This window comes from Meleagris gallopavo, chromosome 4 (assembly GCF_000146605.3).
Source record: "Meleagris gallopavo isolate NT-WF06-2002-E0010 breed Aviagen turkey brand Nicholas breeding stock chromosome 4, Turkey_5.1, whole genome shotgun sequence".
In the NCBI taxonomy this organism is placed as follows: Eukaryota; Metazoa; Chordata; class Aves; order Galliformes; family Phasianidae; genus Meleagris; species Meleagris gallopavo.
In genome coordinates, this window is record NC_015014.2 from 68,745,556 (window position 1) to 68,770,511 (window position 24,956).

Genomic DNA, 24,956 nt, shown 5'->3' on the forward strand with positions numbered 1-24,956 from the left:
AAAAGTAACTGATTTGCCATTTCCAGCACAATGGCAATTTGTTATCCATACCTTCAGGTAACAAATCTGAACCAGTGGGTTGGTACACAGTAAGGATACATCACCAAAGCAAGCATGACCAGATGTCCAAGAGTTCTGAGCACTGCTACCTTCCTTTCTGGCTCGGTTACTGGAAGTTCCTTCTACTACAGCTTTAAGTATTTTACATTTATTGCAGCCTCTTCCCCCAGCTGTCCTATCTGCATATACTAACCAACCCAATCCTGGAGGGAACCTTCTGTCAAGCCTCAAACCTTCAGCATTTCAGACACATCATACAGCATTATTTATGGAGAGAACACATGCTGAAAGAGCAATTTTGAAAGCTACTTTTTCTTCTCTCCTTGCTTTTTCACAGCGTTAGGGTATCCTGGCACCGTACTGTGCAGCACATAATTAAAAGAATGGATGGTTCTGAGGGAAAAAGAAGAGATCAGCTAATGGCAGAGCTGCATGATTTCTACAGATTGAAGTGCAGCATATATGGAAAAACTATAGGAATTACCACAAGGTTTGACTGTTCAGTACAAGTTTTGCATTATTTTTGATGACTGTCAAAATCACGTCGTCAAAGACACTGGAAGAAGGATGTGTAAAACAGTGTGCATTCAGCTGATCCTGTGGAAAACAGCCACTGATGGCACTGAGAACTCTTCTCGTAGCTGACGTGTTTCTTCACTACTTATTAATTGAGCTCGATCTGCCACCAGAGAGAACCAAGAGAGAAGTAACTTAAAAAAATAATAATTACATCAAATTTTGATTCAGAACAGTGAGACATTTAGGGAGGGGGAAGGTTGTTATGAATTTTTGTTATTTAAATATTTACAAAGCTCAATTCTCACTGCAAAAGCTCCAGCACAGCTTTCTAGCCATTCTCCTGGCTTTCAGTCATGGTTTCCTCTACTCTGTGATAATCACACTTACTGCTAACACTTTGGGGCCCATAAAACTGTCCCCATACGTTACCATGGCTGAGTTGGAGGGCAGGAAGATCACATCCTCAAAAAGAGCTGTATGTAACTGTTGCACAGAGCAAGACAAAGTCAGTCTATTCAAAGTCCAGCTGCACAAGAGCTGCCCGTCACACAGAAAGTCCTGCAGGACTTTTCTTCTACCTCTCCTCTTCTCCATGCATGTGAATTTTAAGCAAATTGGAACTCATCTTTGAAGAAAGTGCAGAAAGGATTAACATCAATTGCTACCTCAGCTGCCTTCGTGCTATAGAGCATGAAGAATTGCAGTGTAAACTAACCCCATTCATATGCCAACACATGTACGTTTCTCCACTTCCACAGGCAGCTGTGGCCCTGCCATACTCATTCCCTCTCCCTTTTGTTCATGGACAGGAACAACCACCTCCTTTGTTTTTCTAAGCAGACGTGACTTAGAATCTGGACTGTAATTCTGGTAGCTTACCTACAGCCTGACTTACTACAGCCCAAATGAGAATCGTTTTTCCGATGCTGGCTTGCTGTCTGAATTTTAAAGACAGCTCAAAATGGAAAGGGAAGTTTGGTTCATCTGGCCACAGCCAGAGCAGGATTTTCCAAAGGCTCTGTTTAAAGACCCACCAGCATCAGACAGTTTGCTAGCATGCCTCCCAGCCTGCTGAACTCACCACTGCTTCCTGCAAAGCTGATTCTGCAGGGACCAAGAGCACACAACGTGCTCTTCACTGAAGGACAACAAGCAACACTTACAGATCCTTCTTTGCAAGCACTCTGTAACAGTACAGACTGTAATCTGAAATTAAGACTCATTAATTTGCTCTTTCCCATCTAACCATTTACAAAGCTCCGTCCAACTAATTATATCCTGGCTCTTAACAGAAGGACATGGTTATGAGAAACACACAGCAGGTGTTAAGATTGGAAAGGAAATCCTTTATTAAAAAAGAATCCACAGAGTGAAACTGGAGAGCTGCTGGTATAATGCATTTGTTAAGCTTCAACAAAATTTGCAGTGCATTTGACACAGTTTTAAGGGTCTGATGCATGGAGATAATCCACAAAGACTCTTTCCCAAGTGTAAATCAGCGTTTCCCAGTGTCTGATCTAATCCCTTTAGCACAGCTCTGATGCAAGCAGGAGCTCCTCAGCTGGTTTAAGGGCAACACAGGGCAAAGGGTTGAAATCAGGCAGAAAATGTGCCTATACAGTAATGAACAAACATCAGAGAGTGGTAACAACTTACATGCATCTCATTCTGATTAAAAATGTATTAAAAAAGTCTGATTCACGAAGAGATTCTGTTTAACAGCCAGCAGTATGATGGCTGTTGCTTGCATGACAGAATTCCCTCAGTAACACAGCCACATAATAGGGTGTTCCTAACACTTTTCTGCCCCATCCTTTATTAAGCACTTTTTTTGATACAAAATATAAAGCAGAAATAATTTAAAAATCTCTATGTTAATAACTCTTCTGGGACTGTTTTGCACAGCAGCTCATACTGCCACTTATGAACAAAAAACCTTCATCGAATACCAGGTTTCTCACTGTGTCATTCCACGTGTAGACAGTAGAAGATGCCTAGAGAATTTTCTGTATTCACATCTTTGGCTGATGAAGGATTGTACTAACAGTGCCACAACCAACGTGGCAACTGCCATTACCCACCCAGCATTGTGCCCTGCAAAATTCAGGCCCCATAAACAGATTCTACTTTGATTTCTGCCTTTGTGAGACCCAGATAGTCTCCTCCATTTTATTTCTTTCTATGTAAAAAATAATAAAAAAAAATAGAACAGCGAGTAAATGGTTCTTTGGAAACATTTGTTTGCACCTATAGGAGCGAAAGAATCTCAATAAAGAAATTAGGCTCATCAGGTATCCAGATTAATACATCTGCTGGCACAGGAAAGATGACCAGAGACACAGCACATGTGTGCTCATTACAGATACTGTAGGCTGTAGAGCATACACATACAAATACTTCTTATGATGAACATATCAGAATCCTTACATTACAGGCAAAACACTATGTAAGGGGTTGCTTGAGGTCAAACAAACCAGTCCCTCCTTTAACAACTTTTCCAAGCACCAGGCATGCAGAAGGAGATCTCAGTTCATCATAGGCACCTACAACAGAATTAGAAGTCAAGTTAGTGTGTTCCCAAAGGCTTCTCCAAGGTCAGAGCTGAAATAAAGCATTCTGTTTTACATACAACAACTTCATCTGGCTCAGACCCTCAGCTTCAGAAAGGCATTGCCACCTACTGTTGAGACTGACCTTATATTCCTAGAGTGGAACTTAAAACTCTTCCCACTTTTCCTATAACAACTATTTGCTCTTTTGAATCTTCGCGTGCAAGTAGAGAACAGGGCCACATGTTTCTCAATTCTCCCCCACTCAGTATGAAAAGAACACGTTCTGAATTCCAAGAGCACACAGATCTTGACCTTCCACTCAACACATTTTGCTGATTAAATTAATTGCTAAAAAAAATGCACCAGTGAGGCAAAACCAAAAAGATTTTGCTTTCATTCCTGTTTTTCTCCTGTGGAGTCTTTTTTCTTTGTTAGAGCGAATCCCTTTGATGTGGATTTTAAATCCTTCTGGCAAGATCCGAAGAGAACTTTTGACTGGAGAGCAACATTCCTTAAATTCCTTTGATTTTGTGGTTGCTCACTGTAGCGAGATACTGTCATAGAAATTTGGAATCTCTCCACGTGACAAGTTTGGCTGGTAGTGTTTTGCTTTCACTGTTTTTATAAGCAACCAGACTGGTTTTCATTCATCCTAAATATCAGTAAGCTGGATATATATATAATTAAAGCATGCTGTAAGATTGGAAGTAAAACTGTTAAAGCTTTGATAAGTTGGTGTTTACTTATTCCACTGAGCAAAATGAACTGAACTTTCTATTAAACAGAGGATGGGGAAGGTGCTGCATCACAACAATTTATGGCACGTGCTGCTCTGATCTCAGCTACAGCTGTACAAGTAAATAGCTGCTCCTAAATCTGTGTCAACTGAAGAAAGAGAGAGAGGAAAAAAAAAAAAAGGTTCTTTGTTAGGTCAAAGTCAGAACCATCCTGTTTACTCACGTGATGTTAACAAAGAGTTATTCTTTGAGCAAACAGCCAAAAGGATCCCACTTCTGATGCAGATGTGCTCTCCCCACACCAAATCTTCCTGACCAACAGCCCACTGGGTCACACCTGCACTCTGACAGCATTTCCTGCTATGCTAACTGTTCCCTGTGCTTCTTTCTATCCTTTCTCATTGATTCAGGCCATACATGGGCACAGTGTCTGTTTCAACGTACAGTCGAGTTGTCACTTGCATTAAAACAAATTAGATCCAGACCGCTGCAATCCACATTAGGATTTTGGTTTCCATCTTGCTGAAATAAATAAATCCCTGCACCTGTAGTCAGCTTGGCTTTCCTAGATATTTACCATGCCCTTCTGTTAGCATGCACTTCGGGTCTTTATTTCCAGAGGTGTTCAAGGCCAGCTTGGATTGAGCCCTGGGCAGCATGGTCTGGTATTAAATGGGGAGGTTGGTGGCCCTGCCTGTGGCAGGGGGTTGGAGATTCATGATCCTTGAGGTTCCTTCCAACCCAGGCCATTCTGTGATTCTGTGGCAAAAGCTTTACCTTATTTATAAGCCAACATGTGATATAACGCACAGTTGCTTCCTCTGGGTACAAGAAGCATCCTATTCTATTCATTTTTACCCTGAATTTACATTTTTTCTGATGTTCAGATAAATAACAAGTCAGTTGTAACTATACTATTCAGTGAAATCCTCATCATTTTCCCAGACAGGGTTCAAAACAGCACTAAGAGACAGAAGTTCAGTGGCAGAAGTCTCTCTCTCTGACACTAGTGCCATGCTGTTAAAGACACTAGATAAAGAGGCCAAATGACAGCTTTTCCCTTTTGCATTAGGTAATGCAGGTGGCACAGGAACATTCAAGGAGGATCCTCCAACTAGCAAGTGATAACAACTAAGAGTATTTTCAAAAGGGAGATGTTAATTAGCATCCAAATCATGATACCAAACTGCCCAGTGACAGACTTAAAGCGTCACGTTTTTTGGATGGGACTCCTACATACAGAGGGCAGCTGCCACTTCAAATGCCCTCAATGATCCATGCAGAGATATGGTTAGGTAGATGAGGCTAAAAGCTCTGCACAACTTCCAGAGCAGCACAGAGGCCACTGAAGGGTACACAGTCATCTCAAATGGCAGCAGAAACCCATCGTTAAGCAAATTAATCCAACCCTTTGTCTGTGTTAGAGGAAAAAGAACATCAAAGAACCAAAGAAAATAGTTCTAAAAGCAGAAAAGAAGAAAAACAGAATCAAAGTAACAACCAAGAAGACTGTTCTTACAATAAAGTTCTGAATGGCAAGGAGAAAACATAGGAGTTACAATAGAGACATGAAAACCAAGCAGAGATGACAATGTTAATGATGTAAGTAAAGACAGAAAAAGGCAGATTTAAAGGTCTGTTATAAGGCCTTGTTAGAATAAATCTTAATGATCTTAAGGTTTGTTATTAAAAAGCCTATATAATTCTTAAAGACAGGAATCACAGACCCCACAAACTACATGTGGGAGTTGACTTCATTTAAGCTGGCAGAATTTTATTAAAAATGTCTGGAACGTGTGGACTTAATTAAAATTTATTAATTATTTTAATTTTAATTATTAATTTTATAAATTAATTTAAAATCTGGCATTCTTTTCTAATGCAATTGTGCATTACTCAAAATAGAGGAAAGCTCCAATGCAAACAAAGCACACGTGAAAACCTGCAGCAAGACAGTTCAAACTAAACCATTTACCCATCATTGTTGCTTCCTTCAGGAATTTGTAACTGGTTTCAAATGTCATTTGTTGCAGAGGGGAGGAGCTGGACTGGATTCCAAAACGATTCATGGGTTTATAGACTCCTTCAAAACACATGTAGTCTGCCACAAGCGAGAGGTGCCGAGGGTCTACCACAATGCCTAAGAACACAGGAAAGAGCAATCAGAGCACTCAAAGTTTTCTTACTAAAGAAAGAAATCTGATCTAAATTAAACCCCAGAATCTACTCAACGTGGAGAATACATCTTTATTCACGTTCTTCTGGCTGTTGCACTTCTTTGTATGCAGCTGGCATAGCTGCTCCCCTGATGCATCCAGGATGGGCATTCCTCACTGTAATATAAACCAGGAAACTAGAACATCAAGAGTGCTGTAAAACAACAGTGAGATCTCTATCATCTTTGTCTACATGCACCCATCTACTAGTGATGGGATAGAGCTCTGTGCCCTCACCCCGTGGCCTGTATTAGCCAGGCAATGGAGGCAGAAAGGTTCTGATATTTTCTGCGTATGATGTTAGGCATCCACAGAAAACCTTACTTAGGCTCAAATAAAACAGCAACTACTTGATGGGAAATCATTAACTGCTCTGCTAATATCTACCTAGGAGAACTTAACAACTGGAAGGCTTTCTGGATTGCCAGCTGGTAAATCTGTTTTTACAAAACCGGTTGCTAAAATTCCCACTACAAACAGTCATAGAATGGAATTACAGAATGGGTAGGTTTGGAAGGGGTCTCAAAGATCAGTTAGTTCCAACCCTCCTGCCACAGGCAAGGTTGCCAACCCCGAAACCATTCACTAGAACAGGTTTGCCCAGAGCCCATCAAGCATCTTCCCTAAGCTAGCTATCTAGATTCTCTCAGCAGTGCAAAGGGGAGAACCTTCAGTCAAGGCAGCACAGCTATTTTAGGGAAGATACAAACTGAACTATAAATGGAGCCTGAACTCTTATCATTAAAAAGCTAAAGTGAGGCAAGATTAAATCCAATTCTCAGGGCCACTCTACACGTCTCACATAGTTAATGTTCCTCAGATGTTAATAATTAATTCCTGTGGACTTCCCAACTTGCAAAATTCATATAGTATAAAAGAAAACTCTGACACATGGATAAATATAACCTTGTCTAGTGAATTTTCTACTATGACTAAACAGAAGTTAACCAACAAATTCTTCCCAGAATACACTACAGTGACCAAAATGATGACAACGTGATTTAAAACATGATTTTTAATTATGCTAAGACATAACTGTGGGCAAAGTGGCTGTTTTTACCATCTTAATGATAATAAAGACCATCTTCAATGATAGAGAGAAATCCTACCATAGACAGCAAATACATCTTTTATTTCCTTTATAAGGACCCTCAGGGCAGACTCAATACCATAATTCCTAGCCATGGCATGAATATCATTGGAGTAAAGTCTGTTCAGGTCCAAAATCTGAAAGCAAAAAAGCACAGATATAAATTAGGACAATGGTAGCTTTATTTTTCCAAATAACTTCAGCTAAGCTCAATAAGCTAAAATAACTTTTTCCCCCCTTTCACCTTTCATTAAGTGAACACCCACCAACAGCTGCACAACAGCAAGGCAGTACCTCACAGCCAAATACAGACAAAGGTGACTCTGGAGATTTGTTTAATCTTTATACACTAATATCAGAATCAAAATTCAAAAGAGATGAAAAAAAAAAAAAGACCCAAATTTAGAAAACAAACGAACCAACCATTCCCAGCAGCAGGACATGGTAAAGTCTTGCAAGCAATGTCTCAGCCAGCCAGAACTACTTTTAACAAAAGCAGTAGAAAAGATGTAGCATAAAACAATCCTCTATTTGTAGAGTTACGGGCTAGATGGCATAACAGATCTATTCATCTCCAACTACAGCAATTCATTTAGATGGAAGAACTCCCTCAAGTAACATTTATAAAGACAGTTACAAGCAGAGTGTGGAATTATCTGTCATTAGATCCTGGGCTGCTGCACAAAAAAACGATTTATAATCAACCCTTGAGGAAAGACTCTGATGAGCTCTGAACACATCTGGGGAAAAAACAAAACAGAAAGAAGAGAGCTTAAGAGCTGAGGAGACTATACAACAACCCTGCTAAGCTTAAATGGCACCCATCATCCACCACCTCTCCCTAGAACACAAAGGGCCATTCAAGTTCAGGATTACGCACAGATTACATACATCAGCATATCTGAACAGCTCCGCAAGATTTATCCCTTCAGTGTGCAGAATGAGTTCTTTCTCTCCTTTCTCATTGGTACTTTCATTCAACAGGCACCGTGTGATCCCCTTCACTTCATGTAAGACTGTGTTTCGTGTGAGAGAAAGAAGCAAAGAGGAGATATCAAAGTACACCTTCATCAATGGAAGCGTCAACGAAACCTAAAAAGAAAAAAAGAAAAGCAACACAGTGTTTATGCTCAACAACCAGCCTGCTTCCTTTTCAGGCAAAAAGCAGCCAAGTGGGATTATCCTAATTGCATGTTTGGGAACAAAAATGTCCAAATTGAATTACAGCTGAGCAACGCCAACACGAACACCACATCCCAGCCATTTATTCACATTGCTCTCAAGCCCTCACAGCTTATACTAATTTCCCCCTTCCCCCTCCCAAGATGGCTAGACTTCTTCCCTTCCATCTTCCACTATGCAGGAGGTCTGTGCAAGTTTCTCAGTGCCTGCAACTTGTTTGACTTTGTTGCATCTTCTTATAGTTTCACAGCACTGGGATGGTTGATGAGTCACAGCTGAGGTCAAAGACAGACTGTTGCCGGATGGCTTTTTGGGAGGAAGGATATAGGAATAGAACTGAGGGAGGCAGACAGTATAAAAATAACTGGTTAGATATGAAACAGGAAGTTTTATTTCTAGAAGTGTTGAAAGGTTTTTTTAAAAACAAGGAGAGGGAAATGTTTCTGGATATATGAAATTCATGCTCCTGCTAGATTTTTCCAGCTTGCCACTGTTACATTTGATCACGAATTCCTGTCCCCTCTTATTATTGAATCACAAAATTACAGAACTCCAGCTTTATTTATTCTAGAGTCCTCTATGAGTAAATATGCTTTCCATATGAAACTTTCTTCCTGCCTTGCAGACACATTTTCATTCTTTCAGCAATCCAGCCAATTTTTTCCCCACCAGGATTAAAACGTAAACCTATCAGTTGTCACTAAAGTTTCATCAGGGGCTCTGTAAGTCAGAGTGTTGCTAAAAATGGCATCAAGTACACTTGTGCTGAAGCACAGACTTCAGCTTTTCTAAGAGATGCATGTTACAAGAGCTACAAGCAATCACTGTGCAACCACACAGATGTTTTCAAGTACTACCATCTTACCTCACACCAAAGTTCATTTTCAGTGTCAAATGTGTAGTCCTGTATAGATGGGTGACTGTTCAGAACTGCATTTACTCGCACCTCTGCTGACTTAAGTAATTGAGCTCTCTCTTTTTTAGTCTGAGCCATAAAGGAAAGATGTTGAGAATTGTCACCATCTGCTCCGTTTTGTTCTTCTTCATCAGCATCTTGGGTCCTCTCTTCCTTTTCTGATTCACCCTCTTCATCTTCAGGATTCTCAGCAGTATTTTCTTCCCCATTCTCTTCTTCACTCTCATAATCAACCTACAAAGAAATAACGAGGCACTTATCTGAGCAGAACACATAGGGAAACAAAACACATGAAGCAGTTTTATGCATAAGGCTTCTTGGCAGATGTGTTGCAAGTACCTTGCCTGTACCATATGGCACAATGAAAGTATAGTTGTTGTAAAGAGAATAATGCAGCAGATGCAGCTCAGTCTCTACTTATCATAGAATCATAGCTTTGGAGTTTGCTTTGATGAAAGTTTTCCTGTCTATGCAGACCAAGGCAGAGGAAACAGAAATAAAGCACAGTGCTGAGCATCTATGAAGTCATTACCTCTTCCTCCTGGTTCCTCCTCATTTTTGCTTCTGTAGCATCACCATCCCCTTCATCAGGTTCTGCATCAACAATCTTTTCTTCTTCCTCACCTTCTGGAGCTTCTTGATTATTTTGTGCCTAGAAAACCATAATAAACGAGATAATCAGAATCAGACTGACTCTGCTGGAATGCATGAAATCTATCAGAAGCCTTTAGCTATGCATTTGTAATTTAGCAATCTCCTGTCCATCTTTAAGATGGACATTCCTTCTTATTAAAGAAGAAATTCTACAATATGTAAGCTATTGCTCTGTTTATAAGACAGCCCTTATTGAGAAGGAAGTGACAGAAGAAGCATGCAAAAGCCCTTTCGCAAACAAATTGTATTTCCCCAAAGATATTGGCAGGCAGTTCTGTGACAGGATCTCATTCTGGGAGAGCAGTAAGCTTTAGTCTTGCTGAGTCTAAAACAAATATGCACTCTCAGAGTTCAGTCTTAAGTAAACGAGGATTTTATCTACAATCAAATTAACAAGGAAATAGTTGTTAAGAGAATACAAAGATAGTTTATGCATAAAGAAAATAATTAACAAGTGCTTTTGTATTCACACATTTAGGCTCTTATCAAAACAGGCTATGCTTCTTCAAATCCTGGTTCCCAAAAACAGATAAAGTAGTGAAGTACTGAGCTCAGGTTATGTTTTCCTGTACCTTGTCTCCAACATCTTCTACATCTCTACGAGTCACTTTGCGGGTACTGACTTCAGTAAAAGATGACATCTTTGTATGCTTCCTTTTAATGGCTTCCAAGAAAATTTTAAAGAACCTGAAAGAAGAAGCAACCCAAAATGTCCAACCTCAGCTACACTATGATTTTTAAGTTGTCAGAAAACAAATATATCTTAAGATGCCAGTCAACTTGTGATAGGACATAATCCTTTCGTGGATGCAAAAATATTTTTAGGGTAAGGCAAATCATTTTTCTGCTTGGCCCTTCCCCACTTCCTTGGGAATAAAAATTTGGTATCAAATCTCCTATAATGGTTGGCCATCCTGCACATAGCATGGGGGTTGGAACTAGATGATCATCATGGTCCTTTTTCAACCCAGGCCATTCTATGTATGTAACCATGTATGCAAAAGTTTATGATTTAAGCTCATCTAGATATAAAATTCAGGGCACCACAAGAATGATATATATATCATATATATATATGTATATCATCATATACATATATATACACATTAACTATGTATTTTATATGCACCTCTTCACTTGATGTGGTCCAGGCAAGCAAAAAGATTGGTCATCCCTGGTCTACCTCAATAGCATCCTGCACTATGGCCAAGCCACTGATACCCAGGTTTGCTCATGACAGGCCATGTAGATGCTTCTGCTAGCACACCTTCAGGACCCTGCTGCACTGAAAACCACAGCAGTGGTAATAAGAAACACGCAGTGATCCTTAGAGCCCACAGAAGATCAAGAGAAGAGAAACAGGAAAGCACGTGAAAGCAAACTAACCTTGTTTCCATGAAGTGTAAGATGTCCCTGGGCTTCACACACTTCTCCTCTCCATAATATTCATGGGGCAAGAAGCAGAATTTGATTTTGTAGAGGCGATGGCTGTTCTCCTTGTTCTTTAAGTGCAGGGATTCCTCCAACTCAACTTTCTGCAATACCTACAAGTAGCAACAGGTCTATCTTGGTGAAAGCACCTTACTTATTTCCTGCAACTCCAATGCTTTCCATATGGGACCAGAATTACACAAGACTAATTGAAAAACTTTCCTGCAGGCTTTGTGGCAGCTCCTGGGGAAGATGACTCTACTTCACTGCATTCTTTTTGGCCTCAACTCCTACCAAAGATTGATTTAGACAATACTAGAACACTTGACCCACTTTTTCACAAGAGCCCACGCTCAGTGGGCCAACAGCTTCATTTTATTGACCTCTTTTCCTCGGTCATTGAAAACGACCAGTGTAAGTTGAATCTTAACTCTATCATTGCTGTTTTCTGACTTGAAGAAGCAAGACAGAAGACAGAGAATGCAGGAGAGCACAGAAAAGACTGCACTCTTAAGAAAAGATGGACCTCAGAATTGAACAGACTTCAGTATATGTCTCTGATATGCAGATTCTCAAAGGATACACTGCATAGGTGGCTCACCTCAGCTAAGCACACTCTTGTGAGCTGTTTCTTGAGCTGTTTCACCTTCTTGTGAGCTTTCTTGGTATTGAGCACAGGAACACTCATCATTGGTGTTTTAATATTTGCACTGGCTACCATCAAGATCTCCCGCAACCTTTAAACAAAGAATAGTCTTTCAAATTAAGCAATAGAAGCACCATGCAATCAAATCAACATCTCTTTCATTTAATAAGACAGCAGGCAGCAGCACGTTTATTTAATAAGCCAGCATGCAGCGACTGCCAGTCTCACCAAAACCATACGTATCAAGAGCTGTGGTTACCACTGCAGCACTCCTCTGCACTTCCTTGGTTCCTCATAAGGCACAGCACAACAGCAGCTCTACTGATTCCATTAGATTATCATTCCAATTACGGGAAGAAACCACAGATAAGTTGTTCCCAGAAAAGAACTAATGAAGCCTGCTTCCTACAAATGCATAACGTATGCTCCTCTTGCCTTCTCCCTCTCCTCTGCTTCACTGAAGTAACACAACCATCTGCCACCTAAGACATCAGTCTCACTCACAAAGCCAGGGTTAGCATCTGTACTACTAAAAAATGATGACTGGTAAATGTGCATGCTGGCAAAGTCATTGCCAGCAAACAGAAGTGCCAGGAGAAACCTTGATGCTATAAGCCAGGTCCCTTTCTGCCTAGGTGATGATAATCTTAAACCTGCAAGACTTTGTCATCATTTACAGTGATTTTTTATTTATTTTAATAAAAGACAAACAGATTTAAAAGTTAATAGGGAAAAGTAAGGTGAGGCAAAGAGCAAAATCCACAAAGCATGATTGCCTTAGGGCTATATTGTAGTGAATAAAATACAGAAACAAGCCATTTGTTATAAACCAGGGAAAGGTAAGGGACCGTTATTTTGTGGCTTTTGTTTCACTTTCCAGAAACTAAACCATAAAGAGTTGAAGTATTTCTGACTTATCATTTGCTCTGAAGAATACACGTCCCTGCCATCAAGACAAAAAACTACTATTTAAGTGCCAAAAACAGCCAAGGACCCAAGGAGAACACAGGTTTCACACCTTGGAATACCCAACGTGACATTCATTTCACCTCTGCCAGCAAAATGGAAGGTGTTCAGAGTCATCTGTGTGGAAGGTTCCCCAATACTCTGAGCTGCAAGAAGACCCACAGCTTCTCCTGGGTCACAAAGAGACCGTTGCCACTTCAAATATAACAAATCCTTTAATCTGAAAGACATGACATAAGAGATATAAGTTCAACAAGTACAAAACCTATCTTTAGATAGATCCCTTTCAGAAGCCATAAAACTAGATATCCTCATCTAATTTGAGAAATACAGCCCATTAACACAAAACCAGGGCCAAGGCAAGTAATATCTTACTTCTACTGCTAATTCTCATGTTATCGAATGAAAATTTATTTACTCACTTCCTTATGTCTACTCTCTCACTAACTCTAGGATGTGGCAAGAGCACATTTTCATTTTTAACTGTTACTGTGAAATATTATTTTATACGTAGAACACAAAGACGCCGCTGTTATTCCACGAGGCCTTTACCAAAGTCCTACCAGCATGAAAATCCAGGCTAGAAAGGATCTGATAGCCCGAACACCTCTAACAATGCACTACACAAACGTGGCTTTCAGGAACCATTCTGAAACCCACAACATTTGTTTCATAAAGGCCACAGCAAAACCAAGAGTTGATAAAGACTTCCCATCGTTAGCCAACTCAGTCCAAAAAGAGAAGTATTTTTAACGTCTCAGCAAAGGAGTGAGCACAGAAGTTATTACCTATCAGAAGAAAGTGCTGATTGCACACAACCTCCTCCCTTCTTACATTCTCGTTTGTTGATATAATCTTCGACTCCATTTTCAAATGTTTCTGAAACAGATGCAAAGTAGGAATCTGGACGCCAAACAGCAAGACTTGGGTCAGGACACTTATGTGCCTTCTTTAGATACTTTCTTCGTTTCTTCTCATCTAGTTCATACCACATCTTCAATAACTGAAGAGAGAATTTTTAAGCAGGTTGGTTACGCCACAACAGGACCAAAAGAAAATAATGCCACTTCCACCAGCAATCTAGCAAAGCAAGAAAAGCTTATCCACACAACACTTAAGGCTGTATGTAACACACACTGAAGAACAACTCAACGACAAATACACTATTCTCTATTTTATAATACTCACACTTTTGATCCTAAATGTCTTCAAGGTTCTTTATACACTTGAAATAGATTTCCTAGCCATAGTAACTACTTCAGAAACCAGTGAAGCAGAGTTAAGAATGCTTTTAACTTTGAAGTGAAACCTCCTGGCGTACTTAAATTTTTACTGCTAGCTGACTCACCTGTCCCAAGCTGACATAACAAAGCAGTTTTTCTTTTTAAATTAGTCTGCACTTATGATTTCAGCACTGACATTAAATGCAGCTTGTATCTTAATTACATATATTGATCTGTCTTATCTCTATTCTTCAGGTGGCCAGTCTTTCAAGTCACATTTCGAGTGTTACATTTAATAGACAAAAAAGTTAACAGACTTAAACAGAAAAAAAAAAAAGGAAAAAAGTCAATACAGGGAATGAGCTAATTATGTTTTACAAGCTTTTTTGTTTTATGAAGGAGAAATTAGCTTGTCACGTGGTAGTCTGCACACTGAGCTTTGAGCTTATATACTGAGACAGATATATATTTGTCTATAACTATTTACCTGTTGAAAGAAGGAAAAAAACAAATGCATGAATCCTCAAGTCAAATTGATCTAGATGTCATTAGACACACCAATAGCAAAAAAAAAAAAAAAAAACCACACCAAACCAACAGCACAGCTGAGTAAACATCCCAGTGACATGTGCAGCCAAGCTAACAGAAGTTATATATATCTCAACACCTTCAGTTTGGAGTTTTCTATAAACTGTCCACATTGTACCAGGACAAATTCCTTGTGAAAACATGGCTGTGAAGTAGCACCTGCTTGCATTTCATGGTCATACATTCATTCAGTAGAAGCAATAACATACAAATCAGTGTCCTGATGTACAAGATTATATAAGCACACTCGAAACAGTAGACAGGGCTGGCTTGAGAGCTATATTCTATGTGCAACAGCCACAGGCTGTTTCCTAAAACCAGTTTTACCTGAGAGGTTTTGGCCTCTGCCCTAGCTCTTGGGCCTACAGACTTTAAGTAGCAATAAATTAATCTCAGCTTCATTACCCACATAGCTGATACATGATCCCTTCAAAACCTGGGAAAGTTACCTGTGAAACATGCAGAGACAAAAACAAAATAATAAATAAATCACTGGATTCTGCATAGTTTTTTTTCTTTCCCTTTGTTTTACTTTTTAAGGGCTAGGTCAATTCAACTGCTTCTGTGTTACCTGTAAAGTAGCAGGATCTCTTCCATTTTTGCTTTCTCCTCCCGAGATTTGTGTCTTTACACTTGCCATTTTCTTCTGAGAAAACAACAGAAAACCTCCTTCTCTCTGCACAGAGTTTTGGTGCCTGGCCCACCACTTTCTGATGGCTTTAAACTGCTGCTTTGCTTGGTGTGACTCCATCCTTGCTAAAGCTTCATTAAGATGGTTTGTCTTCTGGATCACCTAGAAGAAAGTTACCAGTGGGATTACTCCAATCTCTACACTTGCAGTAGCTGAAAAGATGAATACTCTACTGCAACTCAAAACATTCTGCTGCTGTGAAACAATTTTCAAGTCCACACATCTTTATGTGACTAATACCTCTCTTTAGTAAGTGGTGATTGAAATGACACAAAAAAAGGGAAGTCATCAAATGTGAAAACCTGAGCAAAATCATCATCTCTGTTAATACGAATTTAAGTGCAATGTTAGAAGAGACAGTAAAACTTAACAGTCACTTCTGTATTTCAAATACAGTGGCAAATAAAACACAGCATAGTCTGGCAGTGACACACAGTTGCGCCACTACCTCACTAAGAGATAAGCTAGATATTAACCATGCATTTCAGTCTATTTACCCCACATAATTAACATTTAGGTATTCTACCTCATAGTTATCAGCAATGAAAGGAAACTGCTCGGGTTGTAAGAACTGAGTTTTAGGGATATCAAGCCCATCTTCTCCATACAGAAATTGCACCACACTGCCATCGCTGTCCCGTACAGTCAGGTCATACTGAACCACCAGCCCTTCCAAATGCTTTATGATACACCTGTCCCAAAGGAGGAAACAAATAGTGAGGCTACAAAGTAATAAGGATGATATAACCCTAATGTGAAAAATACTGCTTCCATTAAAACCTTAAGTGCACTTAAGGACTTGACAGGAACCTTGGAAGAAAAATTCTTACAGACATGATATGCAGACAAAAGGTGCAATGATACTGAAAAGCTTCTTGCACAATTCTCTGGCAATTTCCTTGGGTCTTACAATGAAAAAAGAATTTTTTTCTATTTCCATCATCACACTGAATCAGCTGCGTGCAAGGAAGCAGTAGTCCTCCCTCAGAACCCCTCACTATCTCTAAATAATTTAGAAGTTCCACCTTCTACATACTGCAGATGTGGCCTATTTTAGGATCCAGAATAACATCCTCTTACCTCTGTAGGTACCCAGAACGGCTGGTTTTCACAGCTGTATCCACAAGACCTTCTCTGCCAGCCATGCAGTGAAAGAAGAATTCCTAAACACAAAAGCAATACCATCAGCATTCTGCTGACAGGTATCCCAAGGCTGGTAATTCAAACTCTTTCTGAAAAGCTATATTTGAAAGTACAGTGCACATAGCTGATTTATCTGTAATCACAAAAAACCCTACGATAGCAAAATCTATGTAGATTCCAGTATAAGCATGTAATGCTATGATGGTATGATAATAGCAGGGTGGCAAAGTCTTTGGCTATAGCAAACGAGAACGAGTCCAAATGCAGCAGCACAGGTACAGAAATGAAGGAGAAGAGCTGCTTACCTTTGGAAGACTTCAGGTAGGCAGGGATCTCCAACAAGAGATGCCCTCACCTCCCCTGCCGACCCTTAAATGAGGTCTGGGAAGGGATGGATCCTGGCTCCACCCCTTACAGTCACTCAGGTGCTTTGCTTGCACCTGAGCTCCCCTGGGTTGGCCCTGCCTTCCTACCAGGTGCTCAATCACTGTTTAAAGCCATGACTTATAGCACTTCCACTACAAAGCAGAGGGTATATTAAACTTACAGAAGGTTTGATCCCAGTGAGAAATCTGCCAGTCACAAATCCTCCTGAGCTAGGGGAAAAATCATAAGGTTGGAAACACGGCAGAGATTTGCCAGATGCCATCAGTGGGGGCCTTCGACCTTCCAACTCAATCTGGCCCAGCAAACAAGAAATCTACATTTGAACAGGAAGGAAAAAAGGAAACGTCATTTTTTTTCCCCATCAACTTTTGCTCTTGTAAGTGAAATATTTTTTCCTTGAAAACATAGAAAAGAAAAATTACTCGTCCACTGACTGTTCTTTAATTAGACGCTGAAATGCTCAGTGAAGGTTCTTGCAGCAAAGGCATGTAGATCATATCTGGTCTTTTAAATAAAATTATTCCAGCATCTTGACTTGAGTCAACACTTCCACTTTCATTCTGTATGAATATTTCAATACAAATATATGTGAAACTAAAATATTGTAAATATATTGGTCCCTACATTACTGCCATTCCCAAAACCACAATAAACATTTGCATTGCTATTAGATAGCAAAAGAATAAGTTTTCAGTAACATGCATCCTAATACAAAATATATCAATGCACATAGCTGCTAAGAATTATGACTGTCGTTACCTGTACTGTATTTACAGTGGATCCTTTGGCTCCTGACTGTACCATCAATTGCAAATTGTTCTCTGGAAAGCTCCTATGCAGACCAAATGGCATGCAAACCTATAGTTGGGGTGTGGTGAGGAGAAAAAAAATAACTGTTATTAATAAAATAATAAACGCAATTAATTCCTGTTGAAAACAAAGCAAAGACTGACTGCAGACGTGCCTGTTTATAATTTTAAAAGCATTTTGAATATGTCATTCAGGAAGGAGAAGGCTGAGGTGTTCTGGGAAGGCAGTATGTGAAGCCTCATGCTGGAGACAGATGGAAAGCTTCAGCCTCCAGAACAGTCTATCACCCTGCATCACATGAAATTAACTCAAACAGAAAGGCTCTAAACAAAATTAGTATATACAGATGCCTCGATGCCAACCTTGTTAACTTCATTGTTGTAATTGTTTACTTCCTCCTTGAATTTCAGGTCAACCACGTTAAAATCTCTCTGGTCTTTGCAGAGATGGGCATCCTGCCATTTCCCTTGTACATCTTCACATGATGCTGTTTCTGGCAAATTAAGAGCTGCTCTAACAACCTGAAAGTAAAAGATGTTTTTGTTTGTTTGTTTGCTTTTAGGTGCCAAGCAAATAATTACATAGGGCAGAATTTCCAAATTTTTTAAATCATTGGGAAAAAAGTTGTGTGAAACAGACTTACTTCAATACCACACTGGTTTGACTTCTTGATAATTTTGTGTCTTTTGCGGTCTGCTTCAGGTTTAACCAAGATATCCTCAATCCCTGTTGAAGACAGACAGACCACAGTGAGCAAAAAAAGAACTGAGAAAGTATTCACTACTTCCTGCAGAAGTCACCAGAAATGATCACTTAAGTGTGTAGAACACATAATGGATGAGTAGAGACTGAACGAGATGCATTTATTTAGCTTTTAAAGATGTGTAAGATTAAGTGCTGGCTAAGAGAGACTGTAGAATCGCTGCCCCTGGAGATGTTCCTAACAGGAAACAGCCCTGCACAAGCTCACCTGGCAGGACTTGCTTTGAGCAGAGAGTCCCAGAAATCTCTCTCAGAATAAATTGCATGTACAGCAGCTGAGGGGACAAGTAGGATGCTTTACTACGTAGAGTTGTACAAGTATGAACAAAACAAAGGTGCCTGTGAGCCCATTATGTATCCCAGCATCTTCAGAGTCCAATCCTCCTCTCCTCCTCCAGTTACAACTTTGTCTTTTCTACATTGTCCCGTTTTGAACCTTGTTCATCTCAGCATCTCATTTTGTTCAGTCTTGAATCATCTCACCTTCTCTAGGCGTTACTCTCCTGCTCCAGACTCTCTAATCATTTTCTGATATTTAACTACCTAGTGATCTTTGCTCACTAACTCTGTGAGTTTTTGTACCCTCACTCCAGTGAATCTAACCCTTAAATTTAACACTGCAATGCATTCGTATAAAGACACCTTGCAGAACTCCACGCGGCCTTTCGAAGCACTTGAACTACTGCAAGAAAACAGAGTGAGGGACAATTTTTTTATTCACCACCAGTTGCATTTTTGTATCAGTTGGCAAAGCTGTAATGAAAGTCAAATATTTACCGAAAGATTTACATTTAAGTGAGATATGCAAGACTTTAAGAACCCCTCAAGGTCCTCCCATTTCACTCATCACTTCTTATGGTTTGTATGCAACTACTGAAATAAAAAACAGTATACAGGCTGTATCTAATCAAAGTTTATATACAAGACTCTACCCATCTTGATTAGGCAGGACAGATGAGAGAATTTAAAGGACATACTCAAGGTTATACTTTATTCTTAAAAGGCCAGCTACATTAAAATAAGGAGAGGGGAGGAAAAAAAAGGTTGCCAGACAGTGATCCTACTCAAAAAACAATGTCTCATGAACTATTTGCAGAATTCCTGGCATGTATTCTGCCCAACAATGTTTGCTTTACACCTCACGAGGTTCTGCAGTGCAGTGCAGTAGTGGATAAGTCCTTGTGATACTCACCCATTGTAAATCCCCTGTAGAGCTGCAGATAAGCAGTAAAGAGGCGTCCCAGACATGTTAGCACTTTTCCACTGGTTTCACCCCCATAGATTTCATAGCAGCAGTGGACTAGGCCATAGGCAGAGCTGCCAAAATGAGCTTTGTCCAGCACACCACAAAGTAATTCCCCACCTCTAATAATAACCTGAAAAAAAAAAATAAAAAAAATAAAAAAACCAGCTATTCTGGAAGAACACCACACCACCACCACCACCTGGCGAAAGGTTAAATATGTTGACCAATGTTACCTGCTTATCATAGAATGGCATGAGTTAGAAGGGACCTCAAAGATTACCTAGTTCCAACTCCCCTGATGTGGCAGGGTTGCTGCCTGCTACATCAAGCACCAGATCAAGCTGCCCAGGGCCCCATCTAGCCTGGCCCTGAACACCACTGGGGATGGAGCAACCACTGCATCTCCGGGCAGCCTGTTCCAGTGCCTCACAATCCTCTCAGTGAAAAATTTCCCTTGGCATCTAATCTAAATCTCCCTTCTTTTAGTTTAAAAACACTCTCCCTTTTTCCAATATCACTACTTACCTGTGTAAAGAGTTGATTTCCCTCCCATTTATAATCTTCCTTTAAATACTGGAAGGCTGCAGTCTTTACAGCAAAAAGAAAACCTCTAATAGCACCTATATTTCTCAACTTGTAAAATAAAACAATGAAGATGTGGTCTAACAAAACGAGATGGAATCTTCATCAGTCAGGATAGGAAGAGTTTCTCTTGATACCCAGGCCTATGCTCCAACCTCACCTTCAGGCAGTAAATATCTTTAAATGTCTGTTGTTAACTTTATCGTCCTTCTGCTTTCCCTTCTCACTCCTCTACTCTATACACATTTACATTAAAATGCTTCCCAGCCCAGCCACCAGCATACCTGAGATTCACACATTGAGTCAAGATTTAGACATCTGTTTGCAGGTCCCTTCATCCAGGCTTTCCCACCTATCTTAGCTTTCCCAGTCAAATTCAGTGGGACGTACTTTTCTGGGATGATATTTATTAACAATGTAGAAACAACCTATAAAGCAGCAGAAACAGCAAGAGTTATTTGTTCCCCATATTTCCTTCTCGGTATAAAGAATTTGGCAAGCAGGAGAAAAACAATGCTCTGTTCATAGAAGCAAATTTTCAAAAGCCTAAAAATCTAATGCTTACAAGACAGGGTATGCTTTTTAAATGAAAAGATACTCTCGCAGATCAAGTTGGAATATTCACCAAGATCTATACAGTGTTGCCTAGACAATCTTTTCAGCAGCTCTCAGCAGCACTAGTCTTAATATTAGTGTTCTGCTTACTTTGGAACAACCAGCATTCTCTACTCCAATAAATTATGACTACCTGCTTTCCTGTCCATAATCGTTGTGGTTTCATAATGGCAGGAGGAAAGGTTTTAATTCTTCCTTTCTTGTCTGTTAGTCCTCGATAAACAAGCTCCATATATTGCTCTCTTGTGAAAAAACAGCCCCGGGTTGTCATGCTGACTCCAGAAATCATGTGGTCCTGGATCAACCCAGGAAGTGGTTTGCCATCCTATAGAAATTTGGAAGAAAAAAGATTTGGGGATAAGTCAAGTGTTAGCAGCTCCCAGAGTTAGTGCAGCTGAATAAAAGCACCTAAGTTACTTCTGAAGAACACTTCACAGTAAAACTCTTCTGGATGTTGAGAGTAATAAAGAATAAGATTTTTTTAGATGTGATGAGTGCTCCTTAAACAAGGAGAACAGCAGGGCTTGGGGAGAGGAGAAGCAAGTAACAGTGCCTGAACAAGAATCTGTTGAGGGACATGGCACTTTGGCATCAAACAGAGACAGAAAAGAAACTAAGAAATAAAACAAACCTCACAAAGAACAAATTTAATCTCATTTATCCTTAGAGAAAACAACAACAAAACATTTTAAACAATGTGATTTCACGTGGTAAGAAGTTTTATTTACCTTTGGAACTAGATACTGCTCATCAGTAAAGGCTAAGGTGTAGGCCTCTGCTCTACCCAGCTCATTCTGTGGGAAATGGGCGTTCATTTCATCACCATCAAAATCAGCATTGTATGCCTTGCAGTTGGCATAGTGGAGCCTCAGCACCTTCTCTCCAGGCAGGATTCTGGCCCGGTGAGCTTGGATGGAGGGTCTATGAAGAGTGGGCTGGCGGTTCAGTAACAGGACATCTCCACTTTTAATATGACGGCAAACCTGCAAGAGGATTTTTGTGACTGTCTCTTAAAACCCATGTGCATTCAAAACGTTTTCCTTCTAGCATTAGCAGTCTGTGCTGAAGTTTTAAGAGAATTGAAACAAGACTACTTGCTCCCAAATCTCTCTGCTCTCCACATAACCACATTCTAAGATTGCGTGTACTCCATTAACACCCACAAACCACAGGGATCAATCCAAAGTAACAGCATTCAAGCCATATCCCATCAACCTCTCCTCTCCCTTGGCAATACAGGAATCAAAGATGATGAAAAAAAACAAAACAAAACAAAACTTACATTTTCTCATTTGTTTTGTAAGTCATCCTCCTGATAAATCAACCAACATGAAACTGTGTTCGGGAGACTGACAACTCCAAAAGTCAGAGAAGTGTGAATTTGTAATTGATGCAATTTTGCAGTCCCTGGTGCAGTAATCTCCCCCAAAATTACTACTCTCCACTCCAGCTCTCAATAATCACACCAACACCTGCGAGCACCCCTGCCAATCTCATTGCAACACTCAGTCTGGGGCATTATAATAGGGAAGATGAAATTAACTGTTTGCAAGCAAAGAAAATGGAAGGAAGGGAAGCCATCCAGAGGGACCTGGACAGGCTGGAGAACCTAACAAGGTTCAATATAGCCAAGTGCAGGATGCTGCACTTGGGTTGGGGCAATCCCAGGTATTTATGCAAACTGGGAGAAGGTCTCCTTGAGAGCAGCCCTGTGGAGAAGGATATGGGAGTCCAGGCAGATGAGAAGCTGGACATGAACCAGCAGTGTGCACTTGCAGCTTGGAAGGCCAACTGTGTTCTGGGTCCATTAAAAAAGGCCAGCAGGGAGGAGATGGTGATTGTCCCCCTCTACTCAGCTCTTGTGAGGCCCCATCTGCAGTACTGCATCCAGGCCTGGAACCGCCATAGGAAGGACGTGGAGCTTTTGGAGTGGGTCCAGAGGAGGGCACTAAGATGATCAGAGGGCTGGAGCAGCTCTCTTATGAGGAAAGGTTGAGGGAACTGTGATTCAGTCTGGAGAAGAGAAGGCTCAAGGGAGACCTTATTGTGGCCTTCCAGCACTTGAAGGAAGCATATAAGCAGGAGGGGGACTGGCTGTTTACGAGGGAGGATAATGATAGGACAAGGGGGAATGGTTCTAAACTGAGACAGGAGAGATTTAGGTCAGATATTAGGAGGAAGTTTTTCACACAAGGTGGTGACACACTGGAACAGGTTGCCCAAGGAGGTTGTAGATGCTCCATCCCTGGAGGCATTCAAGGCCAGGCTGGATGTGGCTCTAAGCAGCCAGGTCCAGTGGTTGGCGACCCTGCACACAGCAGGGGGTTGAAAGTAGGTGATTGAAAGTAGGTGATCACTGTGGTCCTTTTCAACCCAGGCCATTCTATGAAAACGTCAGATTGACTTTACCTCATTCTTTGTTTGGAAATATCCACAGAGTTCAGAACTGGAGCCCTAACTTAAATGCTTGAGCCTGTGTTTGGGAGCCCTGAAAATAAAACTCACAGAATCACAGAACTGTAGGGGTTGGAAGGGGCCTCTAGAGATCATCGAGACCAACCCCCCTGCCAAAGCAGGTTCCCTACACCAGGTCGCACAGGTAGGCGTCCAGGCGAGACTTGAATATCTCCAGAGAAGGAGACTCCACAACCTCCCTGGGCAGCCTGTTCCAGTGCTCCGTCACCCTCACCGTGAAGAAGTTCTTACGCACATTCATGTGAAACTTCCTATGCTGCAGCTTATGTCCGTTTCCCCTCGTCCTGTCTCCACGTACCACTGAAAAGAGACTGGCCTCACCGCTATGGCCACCACACCTCAGATATTTATAAACCTGGATCAGGTCCCCTCTCAGTCGTCTTTTCTCAAGGCTAAACAGACCCAGTTCACTTAGCCTTTCTTCATAGGGGAGATGCTCCAGGCCCTTCACCATCTTTGTGGCCCTCCGCTGGACTCTTTCCAAGAGATCCCTATCTTTTTTGTACTGGGGAGCCCAGAACTGGACACAGTACTCCAGATGAGGCCTTACCAGGGCAGAGTAGAGGGGGAGGATCACCTCCCTCGACCTGCTGGACACGCTCTTCTTAATGCACTCCAGAATGCCATTGGCCTTTTTGGCCACGAGGGCACACTGCTGGCTCATGGCCAACCTGTCGTCCACCAGGACGCCCAGGTCCCTCTCTGCAGAGCTCCTCTCCAGCAGCTCATCCCCCAGCCTGTATTGGTGCATGCAATTATTCCTCCCTAGGTGTAAGACCCTACGCTTGCTTTTGTTGAACTTCATCCGGTTTCTTACTGCCCAGCTCTCCAGCCTGTCCAGGTCTCGCTGAATGGCAGCACAGCCTTCAGGCGTGTCAGCCAATCCTCCCAACTTCGTATCATCAGCAAACTTGCTGAGGGTGGCCACTATCCCCTCATCAAGGTCATTGATGAAGATGTTGAACAAGACCGGACCCAGCACAGACCCCTGGGGGACACCACTGGTCACAGGTCTCCAGCCAGACTCTGCACTACCACCGACGACCCTCTGCGCTCTGCCAGTCAGCCAGTTCTCAACCCACCTCACTGTCCACTCGTCTATCCCACACTTCCTCAGCTTTGTTATAAGGATGTCGTGGGAGACAGTATCAAAGGCCTTTCTAAAATCAAGGTAGATTACATCTACCGCTCCTCTCCCATCCACCCAGCATGTGACAGCATCATAGAAGGCCACCAAGTTGGTCGAGCACGACCTCCCCTTGGTGAACCCATGCTGACTACTCCTGATAACCTCCTTATCTCCCAGTTGTCTGGAGATGGTATCCAGCACAAGCTGTTCCATCACCTTTCCAGGGACGGAGGTGAGGCTGACAGGCCTATAATTACCCGGATCTTCCTTCTTGCCCTTTTTGAAGACTGGAGTGACATTGGCTATCCTCCAGTCTTCAGGGACCTCCCCTGTTGT

General features: G+C 41.2%; 1 protein-coding gene across 1 annotated transcript; it reads right to left on the reverse strand.

Annotated features, from left to right (window-relative positions):
* Positions 1–1,904: 1,904 nt before the first annotated feature.
* On the reverse strand, positions 1,905–22,922 carry POLR1A (RNA polymerase I subunit A). Its single transcript, XM_031553304.1, has 23 exons — positions 22,899–22,922; positions 21,745–21,999; positions 21,150–21,341; positions 20,686–20,829; positions 19,766–19,949; positions 18,455–18,537; positions 18,174–18,332; positions 17,761–17,859; positions 17,162–17,314; positions 16,552–16,634; positions 15,998–16,163; positions 15,352–15,573; positions 13,758–13,972; positions 13,022–13,189; positions 11,959–12,094; positions 11,313–11,470; positions 10,499–10,613; positions 9,805–9,924; positions 9,222–9,506; positions 8,066–8,266; positions 7,194–7,311; positions 5,844–6,008; positions 1,905–3,122 (listed from the first exon to the last, which is right to left on the reverse strand). Exons 1-23 carry the CDS (start codon positions 22,920–22,922, stop codon positions 3,022–3,024), a joined length of 3,546 nt encoding a protein of 1,181 aa, XP_031409164.1. The 3' UTR covers positions 1,905–3,021.
* Between the last annotated feature and the right edge of the window lie 2,034 nt (positions 22,923–24,956).

Coding starts and splice junctions, on each gene's coding strand:
- POLR1A (XM_031553304.1), bottom strand. CDS start 22,922: ATGGCGGTTCCAGGCCTGGATGCA. Junction 16,635..17,161: donor TCACTGGGATCAAACCTTCT/GTAAGTTTAATA, acceptor TTTTGTGTTTAG/GAATTCTTCTTTCACTGCAT. Junction 12,095..13,021: donor GTCACGTTGGGTATTCCAAG/GTGTGAAACCTG, acceptor CTTTGTTTAAAG/GTTGCGGGAGATCTTGATGG.